Here is a 23,873-nt window from a genome sequence, read left to right as displayed (position 1 = left end):
TTGTTGCCTTTTTCTACGTTTTCTTTTGCAATCAAAATGTTTAAATGTTAAAAAAAGAGTTACTCATACATAGATTTTTAAAAATATAATAGATTTATAGCAAAAGTTAAACATCCGCTTGAGATAAAGATAGTAAATAACTTGTTACCTCACTTCCTCTCTAGTAGCAGTAGTAGTAGTAGTAGTCTAACCCTACTTACAATTACAAGTAGGGGGTGGAAAACAACATACCAAAAGTAACCACTACCCCAATTCCATTACAAATTCAGAAAATAAAATTCAACAATAAAATGTAACAGTTATTGTTAGTCAATGTTCAGTGTTAACATCCGGGACCCAAAGGAAAAGCAATCGATCCTAGACCAGCAGATAGTGGAGAGAGAAAGCAGCGTCTGAACAGGCAGAGAGATACAGTATATGTAAAAAAAAAATCATTATAAAGTTTTGAAAGCTGTGAAAAAAATCATCAAAAAACGTTAAAAGGCCTCAAAAGCCTTGAAAGTCTTGTCCAAACGCAAAGGACAACAGGAAAGTTGAAAACAACCGAGCTGTTTACTTTCCCTAACCCTTCTGATGAAGCATTTCTCACCAACGCAGCCACTGGAAATACTTCACCACACAAAAACAAAAACTCCTACAGATACCGAGACCCCAAATATGTAACATCCTGAATGGGGATTAGGGAGTAACAGTGGATGTTAAGTGGGTTAAGGAAAGGATGGGAACGTTTGTATATTCTGGACAATCCCGATCAAGAAAACCCCAGAAGTAAGCAACTCCCTCCAATAACCTGCCTCTGCCCAACATGGAAGCTCCTGTCAAGCATCATTGCAGCAAAGAGGAGTAGACACATGGTCCAATACGTGAACATGGCAACGTGATCCGACGCAAGCACAGGAAGTGGACCAAAAACACAGCATTTACTAGCCTGCAGTTTCAACCTTTCACACAGTTTACAGACTTAAATATGATTTAAAGATTGAGAACTTTTCAGATCCATAAACTTCTCTGAGCACACACAATAAACAAGCGATCGTCTTGATCATCTTGATTTTTGGTGTGTTTGAGAAAGTGCAATCTGAAAGCAGACCGAACTAAATGAAAAAAACAACGTCGCAACCCCCCACCCTCTCCACATACCTCAACAGATCTTAAACCACATTCAGAGACAGAAAATACAAAAAGTTAATATAAATGTAAAATATAGAAGTGAAATGAAAGGTCGACGAAGTAAGAAAAGATAATGTTTAACTACAAATAATAAAAAAGAATATGTATAAGGCAGACAAAAACAAATAATGGGAACACATCTTTAACAAATCATTCTCAACACAAGGCTCACATTCTCTCATTTGGAGCTTTTGACCAAATTCCACAGCCTTCTTCAGCTCTTAAACTTCCCCCTGAATCCAACCAGCTGTTTTAATGTGACTCAAGTGTCAGACTGAAATCTGATCCACTTTATTTATTTAATCATTACTTGACAGGAACAAATGCATAGAACAATGCTTTATAAAGAATACAAAGTAGATGCCATGCATACAGTTTATAGCCATGACTAATTTGCAACCCCTGTCCCTGGAGAAGTCTGTGGGACACTGTTAAATAAAGAGGGTTAAAACTATTTACATGAATGACGGGACTACCCCTTCAAAGGGAGGGAACATAATATGTAGTCGTTCACGATAGGGGGCGTTTTTGTTTTGTAATGGCGTGTATACTTTTGACCTGAAATCAGTGTTGTAATGTAACAAAGTACAAATACTTCACTACTGTACTTCAGCAGAATTTTTACGTATCTGTACTTTACTTCGTTATTTATATTCCTGGAAACTTTTACTCCACTACATTTCCTAAATAAAATGTATACTTGTAATGGCAAATTTACATTTAAGCATTTATTCTTTATAATCCTTATGTTTTTATTCAGCACATTGCATTTTCACACACCAAAGCAAAGGTAGTTCAGTTGCATTCCTGCATGTGGATTAGAGGTTGTTTATACTTCCGAGACTGAGAGTCTGAGAGAAAGTGTATGCCCGTTGTGTGAACTGATAACCCACAAGGCCATACACTCCCAACATCCTCCTCTCCCAGCTGCGTTAACCCCCCTTGTCTGTTTAGATGTACAGGGAGCGTGACCCCAGCTGGGGCAGGAAGAGGACATAGGATAAGATGAAGTGGTTTTATGAGGTACATCTGAAAAGGACAGAGGATTAGATTTAAGGATATATGTCAGAAAGGGGTAAAGGATTAGATGAAAGTGATTTTATGACGTATGCCTGTGTCTCCCTGATAAATGCTAGTACCAGGAGCTATATCTTTACTGTCGTCAGAAAAAACTTCTACAAGGTTGCTATCTTTATTGTTTGACAATTGATGGTGTTCAAATGTCACTCCCCTTTTTCCCAAATGTGCATTTAAGCTCACTCTTTCCTTCCACTCATTTGAAGAATCTTTGACACACCGAGCTACGTGCTTCTTGTGAACCTGTATTCTTCCTATATTTGCAAATATATATATGTCTTTAATAAAATACAAAAACCCAACTTGGTTTTAGTCTCAGTCTGTCTTATTTGTTTCAATTTACTAAACTCTCAAACTCTTCCCCCTGCTGCAAAGGAAAATTCCATAACATACTTTTACTCCACTACATTTCCCTAAGCATCTTAGTTACTACAAAATAAAATCAGAAGAAATTTATTACGCTGAAAAAAAGGAAGTTTGGCATATCATTGCTCCTAAATTGCCAAGATAATGCACGCTCCATCCCGGTTGGGGACATGATGCCCGTTTTGTGGCCAAGTGGCAAAAAACAAAAACAAACATAGGCAAAAACTAAAGAAGATGAGGAAGCATAATGACTGATAATGTCATGGAAGCAACTGGTGCAGGCTCTGCTGCCATGGTAACAGACGATGACCACCCCGATGACAGTGGTGATGAAGATAACATTACACACCTTTGGCCATAAAGTTCATAATCAAATTTTTTTTTTTTTTTACTTTTACTTCTAATACTTAAGTACATTTAATATCAGAAAATTGCTATGGATACTTAAGTACTTGTCATGATGTCATCATGGCAGCCTGTGCTGATTGCTGTGGGCGTGGCTCAGCTGGCAGGTGGCTCCAGGTGAAGCTCATTCCCTCATCAACCTCCTGCAGTACTTAAGGCTGGCTCTGTGATCCACTCGTCGCCAGATCGTACAGTCTACAAGCGTGGTATAGTGGCTATCCTAGTTCCCTGTATTTCCTGTGTTCTTGCTTGTGTGGCTAACTTAGTTTTCTGTTTGTCTCAGGTTGCAGCCTGCCTTGCTCGTTCGTTTGCCTGCCTGCCTGCCTGCCTGCCTGCTCCTCACACCTGCCCTTCTCTCTCTACGGATTGGACTCAATTGTTTGGACTCTGGAGGAGGCCTACCAGATGGTCACCCCCACCATGTCACGGGGCACGCTCTGGAGAGCACACAGCACCCACCACTCACCACTGGATTCCCTCGACACAACTTCCCCTCTTTTGCCACCAGCACATTTATTGTATATATTTCACGCATTAAAACATTTACCTTTACTTTTTGTGTTGGCCGTCTGCTTTTGGGTCCCTCCTCCTGTGTCGTTCCATAACAGTACTGTTAATATCAGATACTTTAAGACTTTTACTCAAGTAATATTCTAAAAGGAGACTTTAACTTCTACCAAAGTCATTTTCTGGTAAGATACTTGTACTTTTACTCAAGTATTGCTTTTGAGTACTTTATACAAGACTGCCTGAAATGAGTTTAGCTCGCCATTCCCATAGATGGCGTGGGCCTGGGCGCTCTTGTTATAATCAAAAGAAGAACGAGTGCAGCAGAAGTTGTTTAGTTGGCGCAAACATTGGCAAACCTCACAGAATTATTCAACCTGCTCCATCCTCATTGGAGACGAGAGTTTGGGCACATTTCAGATTTTATAACCTTGAGGGGAAGACAGAACTTGATAGATATTTTTTTTCCAAAGCAAAATTTAAGTATTTTGGAAACCCCATAAACTTGAGAACTCCCATGCAGGTAAGCCAGCACCCAGAGATTAACATTAAAGACGTTGACCAACAACAACAACCTAAAGTACCTAACATAACAGTCAACCAATGCACTCTTTCAATGCTCTAAACTCCCACCCAACTCTCAACAAAAGGCTTGTTGTATTTAAAATATTTTATTATATACTTGAATTAAATGTATTTGAAAGCTGGCCAAAGCTTGGCACTTTGCAGGTTTTAGTTGCATAAGTTTTTATTTGTTTGTATAAAGTAATATCAAACTACATTTAATTTGTTGTTTCTTTTCTTTTAAATTGTATGTCTACTGCAATCACATGGGAATAGTAACAACATTTACATACTAACATGTTCACTATGAAGCAGTGTGAATGAGCTGGTGAGATTTAAGGGTACTACCCCGAGAAAAGGTTTTCCCACATTGTTCACACCAGTACGGCTTCTCTCCAGTGTGAATGCGCTGGTGTTTTTTAAGGTTACTACTATGGGCAAAAGTTTCTCCACATTGTCCACAGCAGTATGGCTTTTCTCCAGTGTGAATGCGCTGGTGAGATTTAAGGTTACCACTATCATAAAACGTTTTCCCACATTGTTCACACCAGTATGGCTTCTCTCCAGTGTGAATTCGCTGGTGTGTTTTAATGTCACTATTGCGAGAAAAGGTTTTCCCACATTGTCCACACCAGTACGGCTTCTCTCCAGTGTGAATGCGCTGGTGAGATTTAAGGTTATTAAACTGAGAAAAGGTTTTCCCACATTGTTCACACCAGTATGGCTTCTCTCCAGTGTGAATGCGCAGGTGAGATTTAAGGGCACCACTCAGAGAAAAGGTTTTCCCACATTGTTCACAGCTGTACGGCTTTTCTCCCGTGTGAATGCGTTTATGTTTTTTCAGGGTATCATGTTCTGTGAAAGCTGCCCCACATTGATCACAGCTGTAAGGTTTGTCTCCAGTGTGAATGCGTTGATGTCTTTTTAGGTGACTCTGCTGTGTGAAAGCTGCCCCACATTGATCACAGCTGTAAGGTTTGTCTCCAGTGTGAATGAGTTGATGTCTTTTTAGGGTATCCTGTAGTATGCAAGCTGCCCCACATTGATCACAGCTGTAAGGTTTGTCTCCAGTATGAATGAATTGATGTCTTTTTAGGGTTTCCTGTAGTGTGAAAGCTGCCCCACACTGTTCACAGCTGTAAGGTTTGTCTCCAGTATGAATGAGTTGATGTCTTTTTAGGTTACCCTGTTGTCTGAAAGCTGCCCCACATTGATCACAGCTGTAAGGTTTGTCTCCAGTGTGAATGAGTTGATGTCTTTTTAGGGTACCCTGTTGTCTGAAAGCTGCCCCACATTGATCACAGCTGTATGGTTTGTCTCCAGTGTGAACTCTCTGATGAATCTTTAAATATCCTGATGTTGTGAAGGATTTGTCACAGTGCTGACAGTGGTGACGTTTGACTCCTCTTCCACTCCGCTTCTATCAACAGACAGAAAAACAGAGAGAGTGAGTTAGTGAGGTGGCATGCTGTAGCAATCTATCTTAAACTAGAAACAAAATTTAGAGCATGTCTGTGGAACAGTTCGACTGAAGCATTACCTTTCTTATAGGGCTGTCCTCGACTAAAGAACTTCTTAGTCGACTAACACTTATTCGATTTTGTCGACTAATCGATTGGTTGATTTAATTGACAGAGCTGTGCGCTTTGAGAGGTGGTTAAGACTAGAAAAGCACAATATAAATGTAGTTAATTAACCATCTGTAAAACTGAGTTTCTCCACAATTAATCCTGCAAAAGCACCACTTTAAATCTTGTGTTTACCATGAATGTGCTCAGAAGTTTCTTGGAAATAAAGTAATTAAGCATGAATAAGCATAAAAAATGACTAATGGACTAAAGAAATCTTAGTCGACTAAGACCAAAACGACCGATTAGTCGACTAATCGACTAAGAGGTGGCAGCCCTACTTTCTTAATTATCTGCCGACATCCCCATTATGGAGTTGCATTATGGGAAATGTAAGGTCCAGTGTTGGTTAGTTTGTGATTAATAAACAACTTTTTATAATATTAAGGGTGTCACGATTTCGATTTAAAATAGTAATGGACTGAAATTAAGTCACAATCTCAAATTTCGAATACAAAAATGGAATCATCGATGCTGCCATGCCCCTATGTCACATCCGGTCAGCTCGCCAGGCGGAAAAAAAAAATACATGTGTAGCCTGCTCGAGGTAGCCCATTTCCTGATTGATTCTACCACCACTCCTGTGGAGGCTCTAATGAGCCAGATTACGACACACAGTAGCAGAAAAAGACGTGCTACATCAATCACACTCAACTTGAGCGAAGCGCTGCCTGCACGAATGAGGTAAAAAAACAAAACAGGAGTGAGTCGGTCCATTCTCCCGGTTCAGTGACACGACTCGGGTTCATTAACCGGCTCTTTGGTTAGTTTGTTTGAAGCGCAGGAACTCTCTGCTGAGTTCATTGATACCTCACACAAAGGTCAACCTTAAATGGTTCAAATGTTATGAAAGGGGGCGTGGCTTAAGCTTAGGGGGGGTGGGTCAAACCATCACCGATGAAGAAGGAAGACTGTGCTGAGTTCAATGACACCTCACACAAGACTTTACCTTAAACGGTTCAAATGTTATGAAAGGGCCTGAGTAAGTGGGCGTGGTCATATTATAGGGGCCGGCTCAGTATCACATGTAGACAACACATACGTTTCATGTAAATCGGATGATGTTTGTCATATAAGGCACATTTCCTGTTGCCAGCAGGGGGCGCTATCACCAAAAGATAATTTTGGCCTGTAGGTGTCCTCAGGCCTGGACCCTTGTGATTCGTGAGAATGGGGCAGACACGACAATGTACACTCAAGTTCCAACTTCTTTGTTCATCGGTAAACACTCAAAATGGCCGCCACGCCACGCCCACACCGTCTGACGAAAAGTTTTTCTTTTAATAACTTTTCATCGTTAAGGTGTTAGGATGGTACAGACCAAGTTTGAAGTCCATCGGATGAAATCTCTAGGAGGAGTTCGTTAAAGTATAGCACCTTGACTTTTAGGCCTTCTTCCGGTTGCCACTAGGGGGCGCTATGACTTTAAGTAAATATCGGCCTATTTGTCCTCAGGGTCGGACTCTTATGAATCCTGAAAAGTTTCGAGATAATCGGACAACGTACACTTGAGTTACACCCACTTCCTGTTTCGGCGGCGAAACGCACAAAATGGCCGCCCCGCCAGGGCCACGCCCTATGACGAAAAGTTTTTCTTTTAACAACTTTTCATCTTTAACGTCTTAAGATGGCACAGACCGAGTTTGAAGTTGATCGGATGAAATCTCTAGGAGGAGTTCGTTAAAGTACGACATGTGGAAATGGCCAAAATCGCACTAATTTCGAACATTTAATTCAAAATGGCGGACTTCCTGTTGGGTTTAGGGTGTGGCTCTAATGAAGTTTTTTGTACATCTTGACATGTTACATATGTGTACCAAGTTTCGTGAGTCTACGTTAAACGCACTGCAGGGGCTCAATTTTCTTAACTTTTTAGGGGGCGCTAGCGAGCCATTTTTGTGCGACTATTCCCGAAATCCTTCAAATACGTAAATTTTCACCAGACGTGATGCGGCCGCCAAATTTGGTGAGTTTTTGAATATATTAAGCCCCTCAAAAAGCCATTCATTTGACGGGAAAATAATAATAATAGAAAGAATAGAAACAATAATTCCTTCAGTTTCAATAGGGCCTTTGCCGCTGTCGGCGCCCGGGCCCTAATTATCACTGCCAGAGCGGTAGATGGCTGTCAGCAGGTCTGATGAAGCTGGCTCATCATTGAGTGAATCAAGCTTATAAGAAGGCCGCGTGTGCTCCCATTCTGCCTTTTGCTCTGCTGCCTGCCTGCCTGCACTGAGAACACTTGAGATCTTTCTTAGTTTGTTTCGAGATGGAAGAACCAGAAACACCACCTAGAACACTTTCAACTTGGAGTGATCGTGGCGGTGAAGGCGAGGAAGGAGACCACCTCTGGCCCTACTTAGAGTCCATGTTCTCATTTGTCGGAGTGAAAGACAATTCATATAGAATGAAGTGCCTATTCTTCCTCCGGAAAGATTGCGCAATGGCCTTAAAAAATTCACCCTCAAATTTGAAGAAACATAAAGGTAAGTTACAAATATAATACACAAATGGCACAGAGTTAAGCTCAGTGTTTTACGGTTTGTCATGTAGTGGCCCCGTGGTACGCTCCATAGAGTTTGTCACGTAGTGGCCCGGTGGTACGCTCCATAGGGTTGGTCACGTAGTGGCCCGGTGGTACGCTCCATAGGGTTGGTCACGTAGTGGCCCGGTGGTACGCTCCATAGGGTTGGTCACGTAGTGGCCCGGTGGTACGCTCCATAGGGTTGGTCACGTAGTGGCCCGGTGGTACGCTCCATAGGGTTTGTCACGTAGTGGCCCGGTGGTACGTTCCATAGGGTTTGTCACGTAGTGGCCCGGTGGTACGTTCCATAGGGTGTGTCACGTAGTGGCCCGGTGGTACGTTCCATAGGGTTTGTCACGTAGTGGCCCGGTGGTACGTTCCATAGGGTTTGTCACGTAGTGGCCCCGTGGTACGCTCCATAGGATTTGTCACGTAGTGGACCAGTGGTACACTCCATAGAGTTTGTCACATAGTGGCCTCGTGGTACGCTCCGTGGGTTGGTCACGTGGTGGCCCGGTGGTACGCCTCCATAGGGTTGGTCACGTGGTGGCCCCGTGGTACGCTCCATAGGGTTGGTCACGTGGTGGCCCGGTGGTACGCCCATAGGGTTTGTCACGTGGTGGCCCGGTGGTACGTTCCATAGGGTTTGTCACGTAGTGGCCCGGTGGTACGTTCCATAGGGTGTGTCACGTAGTGGCCCGGTGGTACGCGTTCCATAGGGTTTGTCACGTAGTGGCCCGGTGGTACGTTCCATAGGGTTTGTCACGTAGTGGCCCCGTGGTACGCTCCATAGGATTTGTCACGTAGTGGACCAGTGGTACACTCCATAGAGTTTGTCACATAGTGGCCTCGTGGTACGCTCCGTAGGGTTTGTCACGTAGTGGCCCCGTGGTATGCTCCGTTTGTCACGTAGTGGCCCGGTGGTACACTCCATATCGTTTGTCACGTAGTGGCCCGGTGGTACGCCCATAGGGTTTGTCACGTGGTGGCCCAGTGGTACGCCTCCATAGGGTTTGTCACGTGGTGGCCCAGTGGTACGCCCATAGGGTTTGTCACGTGGTGGCCACATGGTACGCTCCATAGGGTTTGTCACGTAGTGGCCCGGTGGTACGCTCCATAGGGTTTGTCACGTAGTGGCCCGGTGGTACGCTCCATAGCGTTTGTCACGTAGTGGCCCCGTGGTTCGCTCCATAGGGTTTGTCACGTAGTGGCCCAGTGGTACGCTCCATAGGGTTTGTCACGTAGTGGCCCCGTGGTTCGCTCCATAGGGTTTGTCACGTAGTGGCCCTGTGGTACGCTCCATAGGGTTTGTCACGTAGTGGCCCTGTGGTACGCTCCATAGGGTTTGTCACGTAGTGGCCCTGTGGTTCGCTCCATAGGGTTTGTCACGTAGTGGCCCGGTGGTACGCTCCATAGGATTTGTCACGTAGTGGCCCGGTGGTACGCTCCATAGGATTTGTCACGTAGTGGCCCTGTGGTACGCTCCATAGGGTTTGTCACGTAGTGGCCCTGTGGTACGCTCCATAGGGTTTGTCACGTAGTGGCCCTGTGGTACGCTCCATAGGGTTACTTAAGTGACTTTGCCTTGTATACCAGCCACAGGGGCATCTTGGGTGGAAAAGGCTGTGATGCCGCTGCAAAATAGCGTCGGGAAGGAACTTGTTTTGGTGAAACGCGTTTTAGTCGTGCAACAGAGTAACTAATTTGATTGGTTTTCAGCGCTAATCCGTGACACATATAGTTAAGCTGAGGCGCATTGACAAAACGTACAGCAAAAAACATATCCGACCGTCCTGCAAACCTGTATACATTTTTCTCTCTAAAGTCGCTGGAAGCTGCTGCTGTTTCACTCCTGTTGGCTGTCTGCAGTGGGCGGACCGGCTTCTCCTGCGACTGACCCATGCGCACACGCACAAACACACACAATCACACACGGTGGATGCAGGAAAAACCGGAGATGAGACGCAATGACCTAAATGGGGACAGCTACGCTCATTATTGTAAGTGCAATAATAAGTTAAAGTCCAATAAGTACTTAAAAGGGCTCTAGAGTGCGACCAATTTTGGTTGCATATGCAACCAAAATTTGTAAGGGTGCAACTAAGAGTTTTCCTATGTTGCACCAGTGCAAACATCCTGTCCGTTTAATGTTGCGTATGTTCCTGCCTGTGTTTGGACAGCTGTATATTGACATTTGTCTACAGTTTTAATTGAGCTGTATATAAAGTATGAGAGGAAACCTGTATTATTAACACAGCTGTATATTAAGTATGAGAGGGAACCTGTATTATTAACACAGCTGTATATTAAGTATGAGAGGGAACCTGTATTATTAACACAGCTGTATATTGTTGAGTATGAGAGGAAACCTGTGTTGGTACCAGTGTTTCCGCTGGTAACTCTCTGTAATTGCGGCCGCCACGGCGAAAAACAAATAAGAAGTTATTAAATGCAACTAACTTCAGTTGGTTGGGTAGTAGTGTGTAAGACGGAGCTTGCTGGACTTGGGCGAAAGATTTGACCCATGACCACATTATCATAGTTCATAAAAATGCAGCGCAGTGACGATACAGACATTTCATAGCCTACACAAGACGTGTGCAACACCGCTGACCCGCCAAAGCCCATTCGACCCGTGCAGGACCCGTTCATGAGTCAGCCGTCTCTCTGGGAGTAGCTTCAGTACATTGCACTCCCCCTCTCTCCCTTTGTCTCCCTGTCTCCCCCTCTCTCCCTATATGAGCTACTGGGCTATCCGGGTCTGTTATTGAAAACAAGTGAAGGAGCTTTCTCAGCGATATATATTTTTTAAATATATCCCAGGATATTTATTTCAGATAATTTACATGTGTTGCAGCTGTATATTTTCAAATTGGGAAGGAAACCCTGTCTTTGCATTTTATTTTAATCACATCTGTTTTAATAAAAGAGCTTGTGAAAAGTGGCTTAGACTTAAAACTGAACAGTTAGCCCACTTTGTAAAAAATATATATTAGAGATAGAGATATATATTGTGTATCGCCATTCAGCTGAAAAATACAGAGATATGATTTTGAGTCCTGGACTAGTGGAAGATGTGATAAGAATCAGTGTGGAGGGGCCCAGCTTGGAGAATGTTGATGCTTGGGAGTGTGGCAACCTGGTTTAGCCGAGGCCAAAGGGGAAGAAGGCCAAATGACAGGTGTTGGTCATCTGGGGGGCATTTGACAGCAAGGGGGGACCCGCTAGAAGACTTTGTTGAGTACAGTATAATTGTGCTTCAAATAAAAACATTTTTTTTTACCAACTCCCTATTCTTGTTTAAAATAATTGACATAATATAGATATGACTGTATATGGAGTGTGATAAAAAGGTGACCTTGAAATTGTTGCCTTAATGGCGACGCAAGGAAAAATTTGGGTGCACCTAAATTTTGTGCTGGTCGCACCAGTACGACCAAGGCAAAAAGTTAGTGTGGAGCCCTGGTTTATCAAAGCATATGGATGTGTCCCAGCCCAGGATAGGACATGAACTAACAATGTAAAGATCATCAAGCCAATGGCAGATAGCCTATGTACAAATTTGATTCATTCAATAAATTATAATTTTTTGGTCTTAAATCCACCAGCCATTTTCATATTAGACATTTGCAGCATCCTGAGCCTTTTTGGTTACTATAGGAACACTTTTTTTTGCAACTTTCACTGTGTCCCGCAACTTTATTGCAACAAAAATACAAAAGACATCACAGCCTTTATATCGCAATTTCTTACAAAAGCTCCGGCAACATCAATCAAACAATCTCAAAGAAGGCCGTGAATGTTACTGAGGGACGAGTCAATATTATTTTGTTTTGTTCATTAAACATGTAGGCTTACAATAACTGTATATGACAAAACACAATTTAACCATGGTCTCGCACCCTTTTTTTTCACATGACTTTCCATTTGCCTATATTAATAAAATATGTATTAATAATTCTACAAAAAAAAATATGTATTCAAGCAATTGAAAATATACAATTCCGGGAAAAAGTGGCTGGTGAAAAAAAGAAAGTGATCTCACCTTTTGTGGAGAACTCATTCTTGTTCTTCAGGGGGAACTAATTCCAGACGGACGTCCTGAAGTCAGAAGGGTCTCGTCCCACAGATGAGCTGTGAAGACAACAACCAGAGACACACCATGACAGACAGGAGACACTCCACACTATCTGAACATCACTATAGAACTCATATACTATCTATCTGCTGATCTACACACAGAGACACACCATGAGACAGGAGACAGGAGACACTAGAACATCACTATACTCATATACTATCTGCTGATCTACACACAGAGACACACCATGAGACAGGAGACAGGAGACACTAGAACATCACTATACTCATATACTATCTGCTGATCTACACACAGAGACACACCATGAGACAGGAGACAGGAGACACTAGAACATCACTATACTCATATACTATCTGCTGATCTACACACAGAGACACACCATGAGACAGGAGACAGGAGACACTAGAACATCACTATACTCATATACTATCTGCTGATCAACACACAGAGACACACCATGAGACAGGAGACAGGAGACACTAGAACATCACTATACTGATCTATCACACACAAAAACAGTTTTTTCCTACCAAAAATGTGACATTTGTGTCTCCTTCTTTGGACCTAATCTATCCTTCCATCTACGGTCCTTCTACTTTTTTACAAGTTTCTTGCTTCTTTCTTCTTAGGTCACTCTTTTTGAAGTTTTTGATACTATTTTGACCTATTCTTGCCTTCCTTCCTTCTTTCTACCGTCTTTTTTACATTTTTTGTGTCCTTTTCTCATCAGCATTTGAATGTTTTTTTCCAGTTCCAAGGCTGTTGTTTAGTAAATCTATCGCTGTACGGTTCCTCTTTATATAAACTTTTGATGATGATCACACACACACTCTTAGATGTTCTTCCTGTATGTGTGTGTGTGTATATATATATATATATATATATATATATATATATATATATATATATATATATATATATATATATATATATATATATATATATATATATATATATATATACACACACACACACACACACAAAGGTTAAATTGGGCGGGCGCACCGGAGCACAGCTCCCCCTCCTCAGGGCCACAACACACCCTGCCGGAGCTCCGTCTCCTTCAGCATCAAACATTTTGCCGGGGGTTCAGCCCCGAATGTTTTGAGTGTAACCCCAAATGTATTTTGAAAAGTTGACTGACAAATATGAAACCGGACGTCGCTTAGTGTCCACTCTCGCTGTAAAAAGCTGCACAGCTTCAGGTTTATGGATGCACTCTGCTGTGGACATGCTGCGGCAGATGTGTTTGAGCTCCGTGTATTTCTGCCAGAAGTTTCGGGTTTCCACCTCCGATGTTTAGCAGCGTACAGCCACTTCCCTAAACGTCTCAAACGGGGCTCTGTGTTTCAAACGGGGCTCTGAGTCTGTCAGGAGGTCTGAGATCTACCGTATCAGCAGAGCAATCACGGAATGCACAGCAGACCACGGTGCAGGTAGCCTATAGATTATTTTCTAAAATATGGTGACTTTATTCTCGTAATAGCCTATATTATAACTTTATTTTTTTCACAAAATATCACGACTCCTTCAAATCTCAGAGAGCACAGATGGGATGAGTTATATTTTGAATGTGCACAAAGTTTTGGACATGAGCAGAAATCTTGCTCAATCATCTGAAATATTACAATCAAGAGGTTTATTAATAAATTAAATTAATAATCTATCACTGTGAATAATTGTCATTTGCACATTTACGGAGGTTACTTCCCCAACAAAAGATGCAAAAAAGGGAAGAATAAATGATGCCTAAGCTACATGTGTGCTGACTCAGAAATAATTAGATAAGTCGATCTAAAGGAGAATAAATAGATGAAAGCAACACAGAATTCCTGACAGCCTTACTGCAATATTTTCCATTATGTTGTTATATTTGGATTGTAGCCTAATGGTTCCCTTTACATAAAGATAGAGTAGGTAGAAATAAGTGCATAAAAATTCACCAAAATGCAGAAAATGAAGTGTTTAATGCTAAAAAGTATTCTGGGGAGGACCCCAGACCCCCACATCATAAGTCACCAAATAAATCTGGAAGCAGAACCCTGGCCTTTGACTAGCCAGGCCAGTTATGATCAGACCAAATGTTGGGGCCATCTAACAAACTGGAAGCTAAAATGAACATACACTGGCTATTAACAAGCTGGGCCAGCCAATCACTGTTAAAAAGGTTATAATAGTGGTTTCTGATTCTCTTAAATCAACATCATTTTCTTGTTTAAAAAGATGTTTACATATTTGCCAACCAATATTTTCAAACATGTTCAATTTCATACATTTTCCAAGGGTGAAATCCATTGCCTGTCTGTTAACATTAGCCTATAAAAGGTTAAAAAACTAATAATAGTAAAGTAAGTGAATTGGGAAGTATTTCTCTTTGTTTGAATAACTTATCAACCCTACCTTACACATTAATACTGGAAAAAGAGCCCATTTGGTGTAAAAACACAAATAAGAGCTCCCCCTCCCTACAAAAGCCAATTTAACCACTGTATGTATGTATGTATGTATGTATGTATGTATGTATGTATGTATGTATGTATGTATGTATGTATATATATATATATATATATATAGGCATTTCTTACAGGCAATCTAAAACACAGGAGACATGCTGGAGCCTCTGCCCCACTTCCACCCCGAGGTCACACATCCCATTTCTCTCGGCTGGAGGGGAGAAATTAATCTGCCGAGAGAGATAGTTTACGGAGACCTTGGAGCTTTTATCGGTTCACACGATGGCCACATTCTGATCTCTCACAGAGAGAGAGAGCAAGGCCAGCAGGGCTTAATAAGGCCTCTTACTCCCCACACACACACACACACACACACACACCCTCTTACTCTACACAATATATCCTACAACACACACACACACACACACACACACACACACACACACACACACACCTCTTACTCTACACAATATATCCTACAACACACACACACACACACACACACACACACACACACACACACTCTTACTCTACATAATATATCCACACACACACACACACACACACACACACACACACACACACACACACACACACACACACACACACACACACACACAGCCAACACTCCCGCTTTTTTTCTGGGTTTCTCCCATTTTTTTTAGCCCTATCTGGCAACCTCTAACCCTCAACCTGGCAACCTATAACCCTCAACCTGGCAACCTATAAACCTCAACCTGGCAACCTGTAACCCTCAGCCTGGCAAACTATAAACCTCAACCTGGCAACCTGTAACCCTCAACCTGGCAACCTATAAACCTCAACCTGGCAACCTTTAACCCTCAACCTGGCAACCTATAAACCCTCAACCTGGCAACCTGGCCCTCAACCTGGCAACCTATAACCCTCAACCTGGCAACCTATAAACCTCAACCTGGCAACCTGTAACCCTCAACCTGGCAAAACCCTCAACCTAAACCTCAACCTGGCAACCTGTAACCCTCAACCTGGCAACCTATAAACCTCAACCTGGCAACCAATTGTGATGGAAGTTTTCCTTGAAGCAGCAGCGTTAGTGATATTCATGATAAAATCAAAACAAATAACGACTGTTTGAGAATTAAACCAAAGTCTGGTCTTTGAGTATTTATTTACATTTGCAAATGGAGAAAACAGTTTCAAAGGTACACGCAGCACAACTGAAAATGTCTTTCTAACCTAAAATCTAAACATCCAAACATCATATAGTGAAGACCTCCGTTAAGCCCCCCCTCTAAATGTGTCTCTTAGCATGGCCATAGTTGAAGAGAGGACATCATTAACAGTCCCACCATTGTCTCACCTTCCCCTCTCCTCCTGTTCCTAACGTTAGTCTAAACATCAGTTTATCTCAGGAGGCAGAAGGAGACTCGGTTTGTGGCCTTCAGACTTCGTCTGCTAAAAAGTCAACAATGTGAGAAGGTTCAAACTAGTAAAACTAAATAACTCTACTGGGCTATAGTTCACGGTTGCCAACTATTTCACTTGGAGCCTTTTGAATCTACACATGAAGAAGCTAAATCTAAATAAAACAATCATTAATCCAATGGTTATTATCATTAAACAAATGGTTAAAATAACATTTGCCTCCACACTATAACCCAGCTGATCTCTGTGCAAGCTTTGCGGAAAAGTTCAGAGCCGAAAGCGAGCCGATGAAGACGTCAGGTGAAGAAATGGAAATATAGCTGTAGATCGTAACATTTTCCATGCAGCTCACCTCGTCATATCAATTCAATTTTATTTATAGTATCAAAACATAACAAGAGTTATCTTGAGACACTTCACAGATAGAGTAGGTCTAGACCACACTATCATTTATTTTTTGACTACTATATTGTAGCGTTTTTATCATTTTTTTGACATAGTATACTATGACTTTTGTGACATACTAAACTATGACTTTTTCTTCGACATATAGCCTACTGTGACTTTTATTGATGTACTATATCGTGACTTTTTATCACTTTTTTGATATACTATATTATTGCTTTTTTACACTTTTTTCGACATGCTATACTATGACTTTTCCGACATAATATATATACACACACACACACACACACACACACACACACACACACACACACACACACACACCAACGCGGTGCCCGCGGGCACCAGGTAGCCCCCAAGGACCACATGAGTAGCCCTCAGGCCTGTTCTAAAAATGAAAATTGAATATTGATATTATCTTGTTTCCCACCTTATTAAGTCATTGTTGATAATTATTGTGAGAAATCATTAACATGATCAGTGTCTTCACATAGATGAGTATCATTAATCATTAATAATCATATCACAGACACACACAGACACACACACACACACACACACACACACACACACACACACACACACACACACAGACACAGACACACACACACACACACACACACACACACACACACACACACACACACACACACACACACACACACACACACACACACACACACACACACACACAGACACACACACACACACACACACAGACACACACAGACACACAAAGACACACACACACACACACACACACACACACACACTAAGTCAGATAGAGGAACAGCATCAGAAGCTACATTTAGCATTCAGCTCTGACTCACTCGACACCAAACAAACGTCATTCATCTCTAAACTACGTCACAACTAAATACAGTCCAATACAACATGGTGGCTAATATGATCTCTGCAGCGTTTAACATGCGACTTACCACAGCAGTTATCAGGAGTTCTGCTGTGGATTACCCAGAATTCATCACTTTTAAGGCTGTGGCGCAATGTGGAAGTGACGCCAGCAGGGGGTGCTGTGCCCATTTCTGCAGGAATTTAACAGAACCTAAAATACATCCCGTTACACTGGTGGTGGTGATTTCTCTCACCAAACTCCACCAGACTCCATGTAAATAATCAGGACTTTTAGCGTGTATAGAGCCAGCATATCTCCACCAGACTCCATGTAAATAATCAGGACTTTTAGCGTGTATAGAGCCAGCATATCTCCACCAGACTCCATGTAAATAATCAGGACTTTTAGCGTGTATAGAGCCAGCATATCTCCACCAGACTCCATGTAAATAATCAGGACTTTTAGCGTGTATAGAGCCAGCATATCTCCACCAGACTCCATGTAAATAATCAGGACTTTTAGCGTGTATAGAGCCAGCATATCTCCACCAGACTCCATGTAAATAATCAGGACTTTTAGCGTGTATAGAGCCAGCATATCTCCACCAGACTCCATGTAAATAATCAGGACTTTTAGCGTGTATAGAGCCAGCATATCTCCACCAGACTCCATGTAAATAATCAGGACTTTTAGCGTGTATAGAGCCAGCATATCTCCACCAGACTCCATGTAAATAATCAGGACTTTTAGCGTGTATAGAGCCAGCATATCTCAACCAGACTCCATGTAAATAATCAGGACTTTTAGCGTGTATAGAGCCAGCATATCTCCACCAGACTCCATGTAAATAATCAGGACTTTTAGCGTGTATAGAGCCAGCATATCTCCACCAGACTCCATGTTAATAATCAGGACTTTTAGCGTGTATAGAGCCAGCATATCTCCACCAGACTCCATGTTAATAATCAGGACTTTTAGCGTGTATAGAGCCAGCATATCTCCACCAGACTCCATGTTAATAATCAGGACTTTTAGCGTGTATAGAGCCAGCATATCTCCACCAGACTCCATGTTAATAATCAGGACTTTTAGCGTGTATAGAGCCAGCATATCTCCACCAGACTCCATGTTAATATGGGATGTTTCTCATGTTGTAATATGCTGGTGTTTTATTTTGTCCACAAGGGGCGCACTGGGTTAAACCCAGAGAGAAACTCATATCACTAAAGATGAATAAGCTCATTAATAAATACCAATAGCTACTTTGCTGTGTCGGAGTTAGATTTCAGAACAACTTTACATCAGTTATGGAATGATTCGATTAGAGACACATTAACATGCTTGGTTAATTCACAGCCAAACTCAAGTAGGTTAACACTGTAGTACAAGCCGTTGTTTTGCAAATTCTGAGGTATATATATATTACTATATCCCATACCATATAGGTTACATAAAAGGAGAGACGATGACTGTAAATCATGAAGACCATGATTTCAAAGTGAGTCGTGTATTACCACTGGTGGTAGCCTAACACTTGTGTAGGCTAGGCCTATATCGAGAATATTAGACCACGAGTTATTGTTACTGTTAAGTAATATAATACTGTGTAATGTGCATTTATTACAGAGGCAGAAAGATGTTTTTTTTAACTCTGCACCCCCATATATATATATATATTTATATATATATATACATGAAGTATATGAACAAGAAATTAGAACCTGTTATAATAATAATAGTAATAAAAAAGACCCTTCTATAAACATACAGTATATAAACACAGATATACAGATGAATAGATATGATATACTGCACAGTTGGAGGTGACACAGAGTAATATATATCAATATAAATATGCATAGTGCAGAATATTGTCCAGTGAATTAAAGGTCCCATGACATGCTGCTTTTTGGATGCTTTTATATAGACCTTACTGGTCCCCTAATACTGTATCTGAAGTCTCTTTTATATAGACCTTAGTGGTCCCCTAATACTGTATCTGAAGTCTCTTTTATATAGACCTTAGTGGTCCCCTAATACTGTATCTGAAGTCTCTTTTATATAGACCTTAGTGGTCCCCTAATACTGTATCTGAAGTCTCTTTTATATAGACCTTAGTGGTCCCCTAATACTGTATCTGAAGTCTCTTTTATATAGACCTTAGTGGTCCCCTAATACTGTATCTGAAGTCTCTTTTATATAGACCTTAGTGGTCCCCTAATACTGTATCTGAAGTCTCTTTTATATAGACCTTAGTGGTCCCCTAATACTGTATCTGAAGTCTCTTTTATATAGACCTTAGTGGTCCCCTAATACCTAATGGTATATACTGTATCCCCTCCTTCTTCTCCCAAACAGTTCATCAGGGACCACCGGTCTACCAGCAGGGAGAATCCTGGTGTTCCTCACATATAATTATATTATATATATTATATGAATTATATTATAGATTATATATATTATATTATAGCATTACAGATGCAGAGAGATGTATTTTAAGTCAAAAACAAACTAAATATTTGTAATATTTTGGGAAAGAAGAAACTATAAATGGATGAAAATTGCCACACACACAGAGAGAAACACACAGATACACAAACACACACACACACACACACACACACACACACACACACACACACACCACACACACACACACACACAGACACAGACACAGACACACACACAGTGAATATTTGAGGAGAAACCAGAGAACTGAACGCTGGTCGTATTAATAATGATGACAATAGTCTGAGTGTTGTTATTATTTTATATACAGATCACAAAACAGCTGATTCATTCATTCATTCATTCATGGATCCATCTCCACAGTAGCGTTATATATATATAATATAATATCATATAATAAAGTCCTCATTTCACTCTAAACGTCTTCAAAATGTCCCCGAGCAGAAGAGAAGAGGAGACAGTCTGCTTCATTAAGTTCTGATTTGAACCTTTGAGGGAAGTTTTCACAAGACGAGATATTACAAATTAAAAGTTTATTTAAAAAACAAATTCAATGTGGACATCTGGGCTCTGACTATAAATATATTTCCAAAATTTATAGTTTATTAAATATAAATTATAGTATAAGTATTTACCCCTATTTTGCATTTGCCCATTACAAAGAATGCAAAAATCTACAATTTTAATCATATGTACATTCTAACAGTGAAAGACAAATCCCAAAGAAAATTCAAAAATCACATCATATGAATTTATTAAAATTGATAACCATTGATGAGGAAAAACAAGTAACCCCCTGGACAAACAGCATGTTAATATTTTGTAAAAAGCCATTATTGGCCAGCACAGATGTCAAACGGTTTTTATAGTTGGTGACAAGGTTTGTGCAATTTCGGCAGGGATGTTGGCCAAACAGACAGCCTCCAAATCATTCAGGTTCAGGTTGTCACACACACACAAGCACCCTCAAAGATTTTCACATTCAGGTCTGGAGACAGGCCACAGAACCTTGATGTGCACTTCAGCCACTCTTTTGTTGCTTTGGCGGTGTGCTTAGGGTCACGTGCTGACACCCATCCTCGACCCATCTTCAGCTCTCTCACTGAGGGAATAGATGAGGAGAAACCAGAGAATGGCCCCGAATCCTCCCCTGGATGGAGTTGTCCCGTCCCCTTGGCTGAAAAATGATGATGTTGCCACCACCATGTCTGGTGTTCTTTGTTGTTATTATTTTTGCCCTCCAAACAGATCAGTTGAGTTGAGGCCAAAAGTTCTATTTTGGTCTCATCATTTCAGGCCTTTCTGATTCCAGGTGGTGAATCCATCTCCCTGTACATGTTTCTTCTTGAGCAGGGGGACCTTGCGTGCGCTGCAGGATTTCAATCCATGACGGCGTATATAACCAACCGTTTCTTTTGTAACTGTAAGTTGATTCAAGTTCCCCTTGTGGTTTTGGGATGATTCCTCACTCTAATCAGGGACACCCCACGAGGCAAAATCTTGTCCCAGACCGAGGGAGGTTGGCGGTGGTGTGGTGCTTCTTCCATTTCCTGATAACTGCACCGACAGTTGATCTTTTCTCAGTTGCTTTCCGACTTCATTTGTGCAGATCAGTCTTGTCCCTGATGTTGAACTTTGGTCTTGCCCATGGTGGTGATGGGATGCTGGTTGTTTGGGTGTTGACAGGTGTCTTTTATACAGGTAGGTGAAGGTGTAAAATTGGTTTGTGTTTAAAAAAACAAATTCAATTGTAGGACATCTTGCTGTTTGTCCAGGGGGTCAAATACTTGTTTTTCCTCATCAGATGGTTATCAATTTTAATAAATTCATATGATGTGATTTTCTGAATTTTCTTTGGGATTCTGTTTTTCCTGTTAGAAACATATTTAAAATTGTAGTTTTTGCATTCTTTGTAAAAACCTGCAAAATCAAAAAAATAAATACTGTATATAGTGGACCTGACTAACAGAGCAAAACTCATGCAAAAGCTTCACTGCAACAGCTGAAGGAAGGGAGGGAGGGAAGGAGGGAGGAAAGAAGGAAGGACGGCAGGGAAGGAAGGAAGAAAGGGAGAAGGGAAGGGAGGGAGGAGGGAAGGAAGGAAGGAAGGGAGAAAGGAAGGAAGGGAGAAAGGAAGGAGGGAAGGAAGGAAAGAAGAAAGGAATGAAGGAGGGAAGGCAGGAAGGAAGGAAGGATGGAGGAAAGAAGGAAGGATGGGAGGGAGGAGGGAAGGAAGGAAGGAAGGGAGAACGGAAGGAGGGAAGGAAGGAAGGAAGGATGGGGGAGGGAGGAGGGAAGGAAGGAAGAGAGGAAGAGAGGAAGGAAGGAAGGAGGGAAGGAAGGAAGGGAGAAAGGAATGAAGGAGGGAAGGCAGGAAAGAAGGAAGGAAGGAAGGAAGGAAGGAAGGAAGGAAGGGGGAAGGAAGGATGGGAGGGAGGAGGGAAGGAAGGAAGGATGGGAGGGAGGAGGGAAGGAAGGAAACAACTCATGCTCGGTCTGGGACCGTCACACTTTATAAAAACTAAACTAAAGGAAACAGGAAACAGGAAACAGGAAACAGGAAACCTCCGACCTCTCAACAGATAAACTGCTGATTCATCTTTTCATTCAGAAATATAGAAATATACTAGATAGAGATATATATTCAGACACATGAGAGCTGAGAGGAAACAACTCCTCAGCTGATTTAACAGAGGTCAAAGGTCAGGGGGGGGGGCCCTTAAGACTCCACCTTACACTCACACACACACACACACACACACACACACACACACACACACACACACACACACACACACACACACACACACACACACACACACACACACACACACACACACACACACACCACACACACACACACACACACACACACACACACACACACTCACACACACACGCACACACTCACACACACTCACTCACACACTCACCCAGACCCACTACCAGTCCATGCTGTAATAAATAGAAACATCAGAATATATTCATATGTATGTTTATAGAAGTGATTAAATAGATCTGTTAGAATCATGTACACGTTCAGGAGCTCCGTCCCTAAACCTGAGACCCGAGACCAGAGACCCGAGCCCAGAGCCGAGACCAGAGACCCGAGCCCAGAGCCGATACCAGAGACCCGAGCCCAGAGACCCGAGACCCGAGACCAGAGACCCGAGACCCGAGACCAGAGCCAGAGGACCAGTAATCTGCAGTCAAACCTTAAGTGTAAACTGTTAGACTGCAGCACATGTCTGGTTTCTCTCAGAGTCCGAGTAGAGCTGTCACTACCTGATGGGAGTCAGACTGGAGCCGGCTGGATCGCTACATGACATAGCAGTAATTATTATTTAGAATAAGGCTTCACATCGTCACAGCCTGATCCCTGATGTCACATCTAGATCAGAGGCTGAAGTAGCCTCCGAGATGCTAACCAGAGACTTCTGTTAATGTCTGAAGTAGCCTCCGAGATGCTAACCAGAGACTTCTGTTAACGTCTGAAGTAGCCTCCGAGATGCTAACCAGAGACTTCTGTTAATGTCTGAAGTAGCCTCCTAGATGCTAACCAGAGACTTCTGTTAATGTCTGAAGTAGCCTCCCGAGATGCTAACCAGAGACTTCTGTTAATGTCTGAAGTAGCCTCCGAGATGCTAACCAGAGACTTCTCTGAAGTAGCCTCCGAGATGCTAACCAGAGACATCTGTTAATGTCTGAAGTAGCCTCCGAGATGCTAACCAGAGACATCTGTTAATGTCTGAAGTAGCCTCCGAGATGCTAACCAGAGACTTCTGTTAATGTCTGAATTAGCCTCCGAGATGCTAACCAGAGACATCTGTTAACGTCTGAAGTAGCCTCCGAGATGCTAACCAGAGACTTCTCTTAACGTCTGAAGTAGCCTCCGAGATGCTAACCAGAGACATCTCTTAACGTCTGAAGTAGCCTCCGA

The 23,873-nt window shown here is 42.0% G+C and overlaps 2 protein-coding genes across 4 annotated transcripts in view; both read right to left on the bottom strand.

Moving 5' to 3' along the window:
• Positions 1 to 2,972: 2,972 nt before the first annotated feature.
• The window catches only part of LOC114546103 (zinc finger protein 721-like), a 1,066,380-nt gene continuing 1,045,479 nt past the window's right edge, over positions 2,973 to 23,873 (bottom strand). The window contains exon 9 of the mRNA XM_028564767.1: positions 2,973 to 5,431. Coding sequence (XP_028420568.1) covers positions 4,394 to 5,431 — 1,038 coding nt within the window. The 3' untranslated portion in view covers positions 2,973 to 4,393. The remainder of the gene's footprint in view (positions 5,432 to 23,873) is intronic.
• The window catches only part of LOC114574053 (calmodulin-binding transcription activator 2), a 15,158-nt gene continuing 14,197 nt past the window's right edge, over positions 22,913 to 23,873 (bottom strand). For all 3 annotated transcript variants that reach the window (XM_028606351.1, XM_028606349.1, XM_028606350.1), the window contains one exon: positions 22,913 to 23,873. This exon is cut by the window's right edge and continues 553 nt beyond it. The gene's annotated coding sequence lies outside the window, so the exon portion shown is untranslated.

Source organism: Perca flavescens, chromosome 19, assembly GCF_004354835.1.
Source record: "Perca flavescens isolate YP-PL-M2 chromosome 19, PFLA_1.0, whole genome shotgun sequence".
Classification (NCBI taxonomy): Eukaryota; Metazoa; Chordata; class Actinopteri; order Perciformes; family Percidae; genus Perca; species Perca flavescens.
The sequence above is the reverse complement of the archived record's forward strand: the minus strand, read 5'-3'. Positions and strand labels throughout refer to the sequence as shown.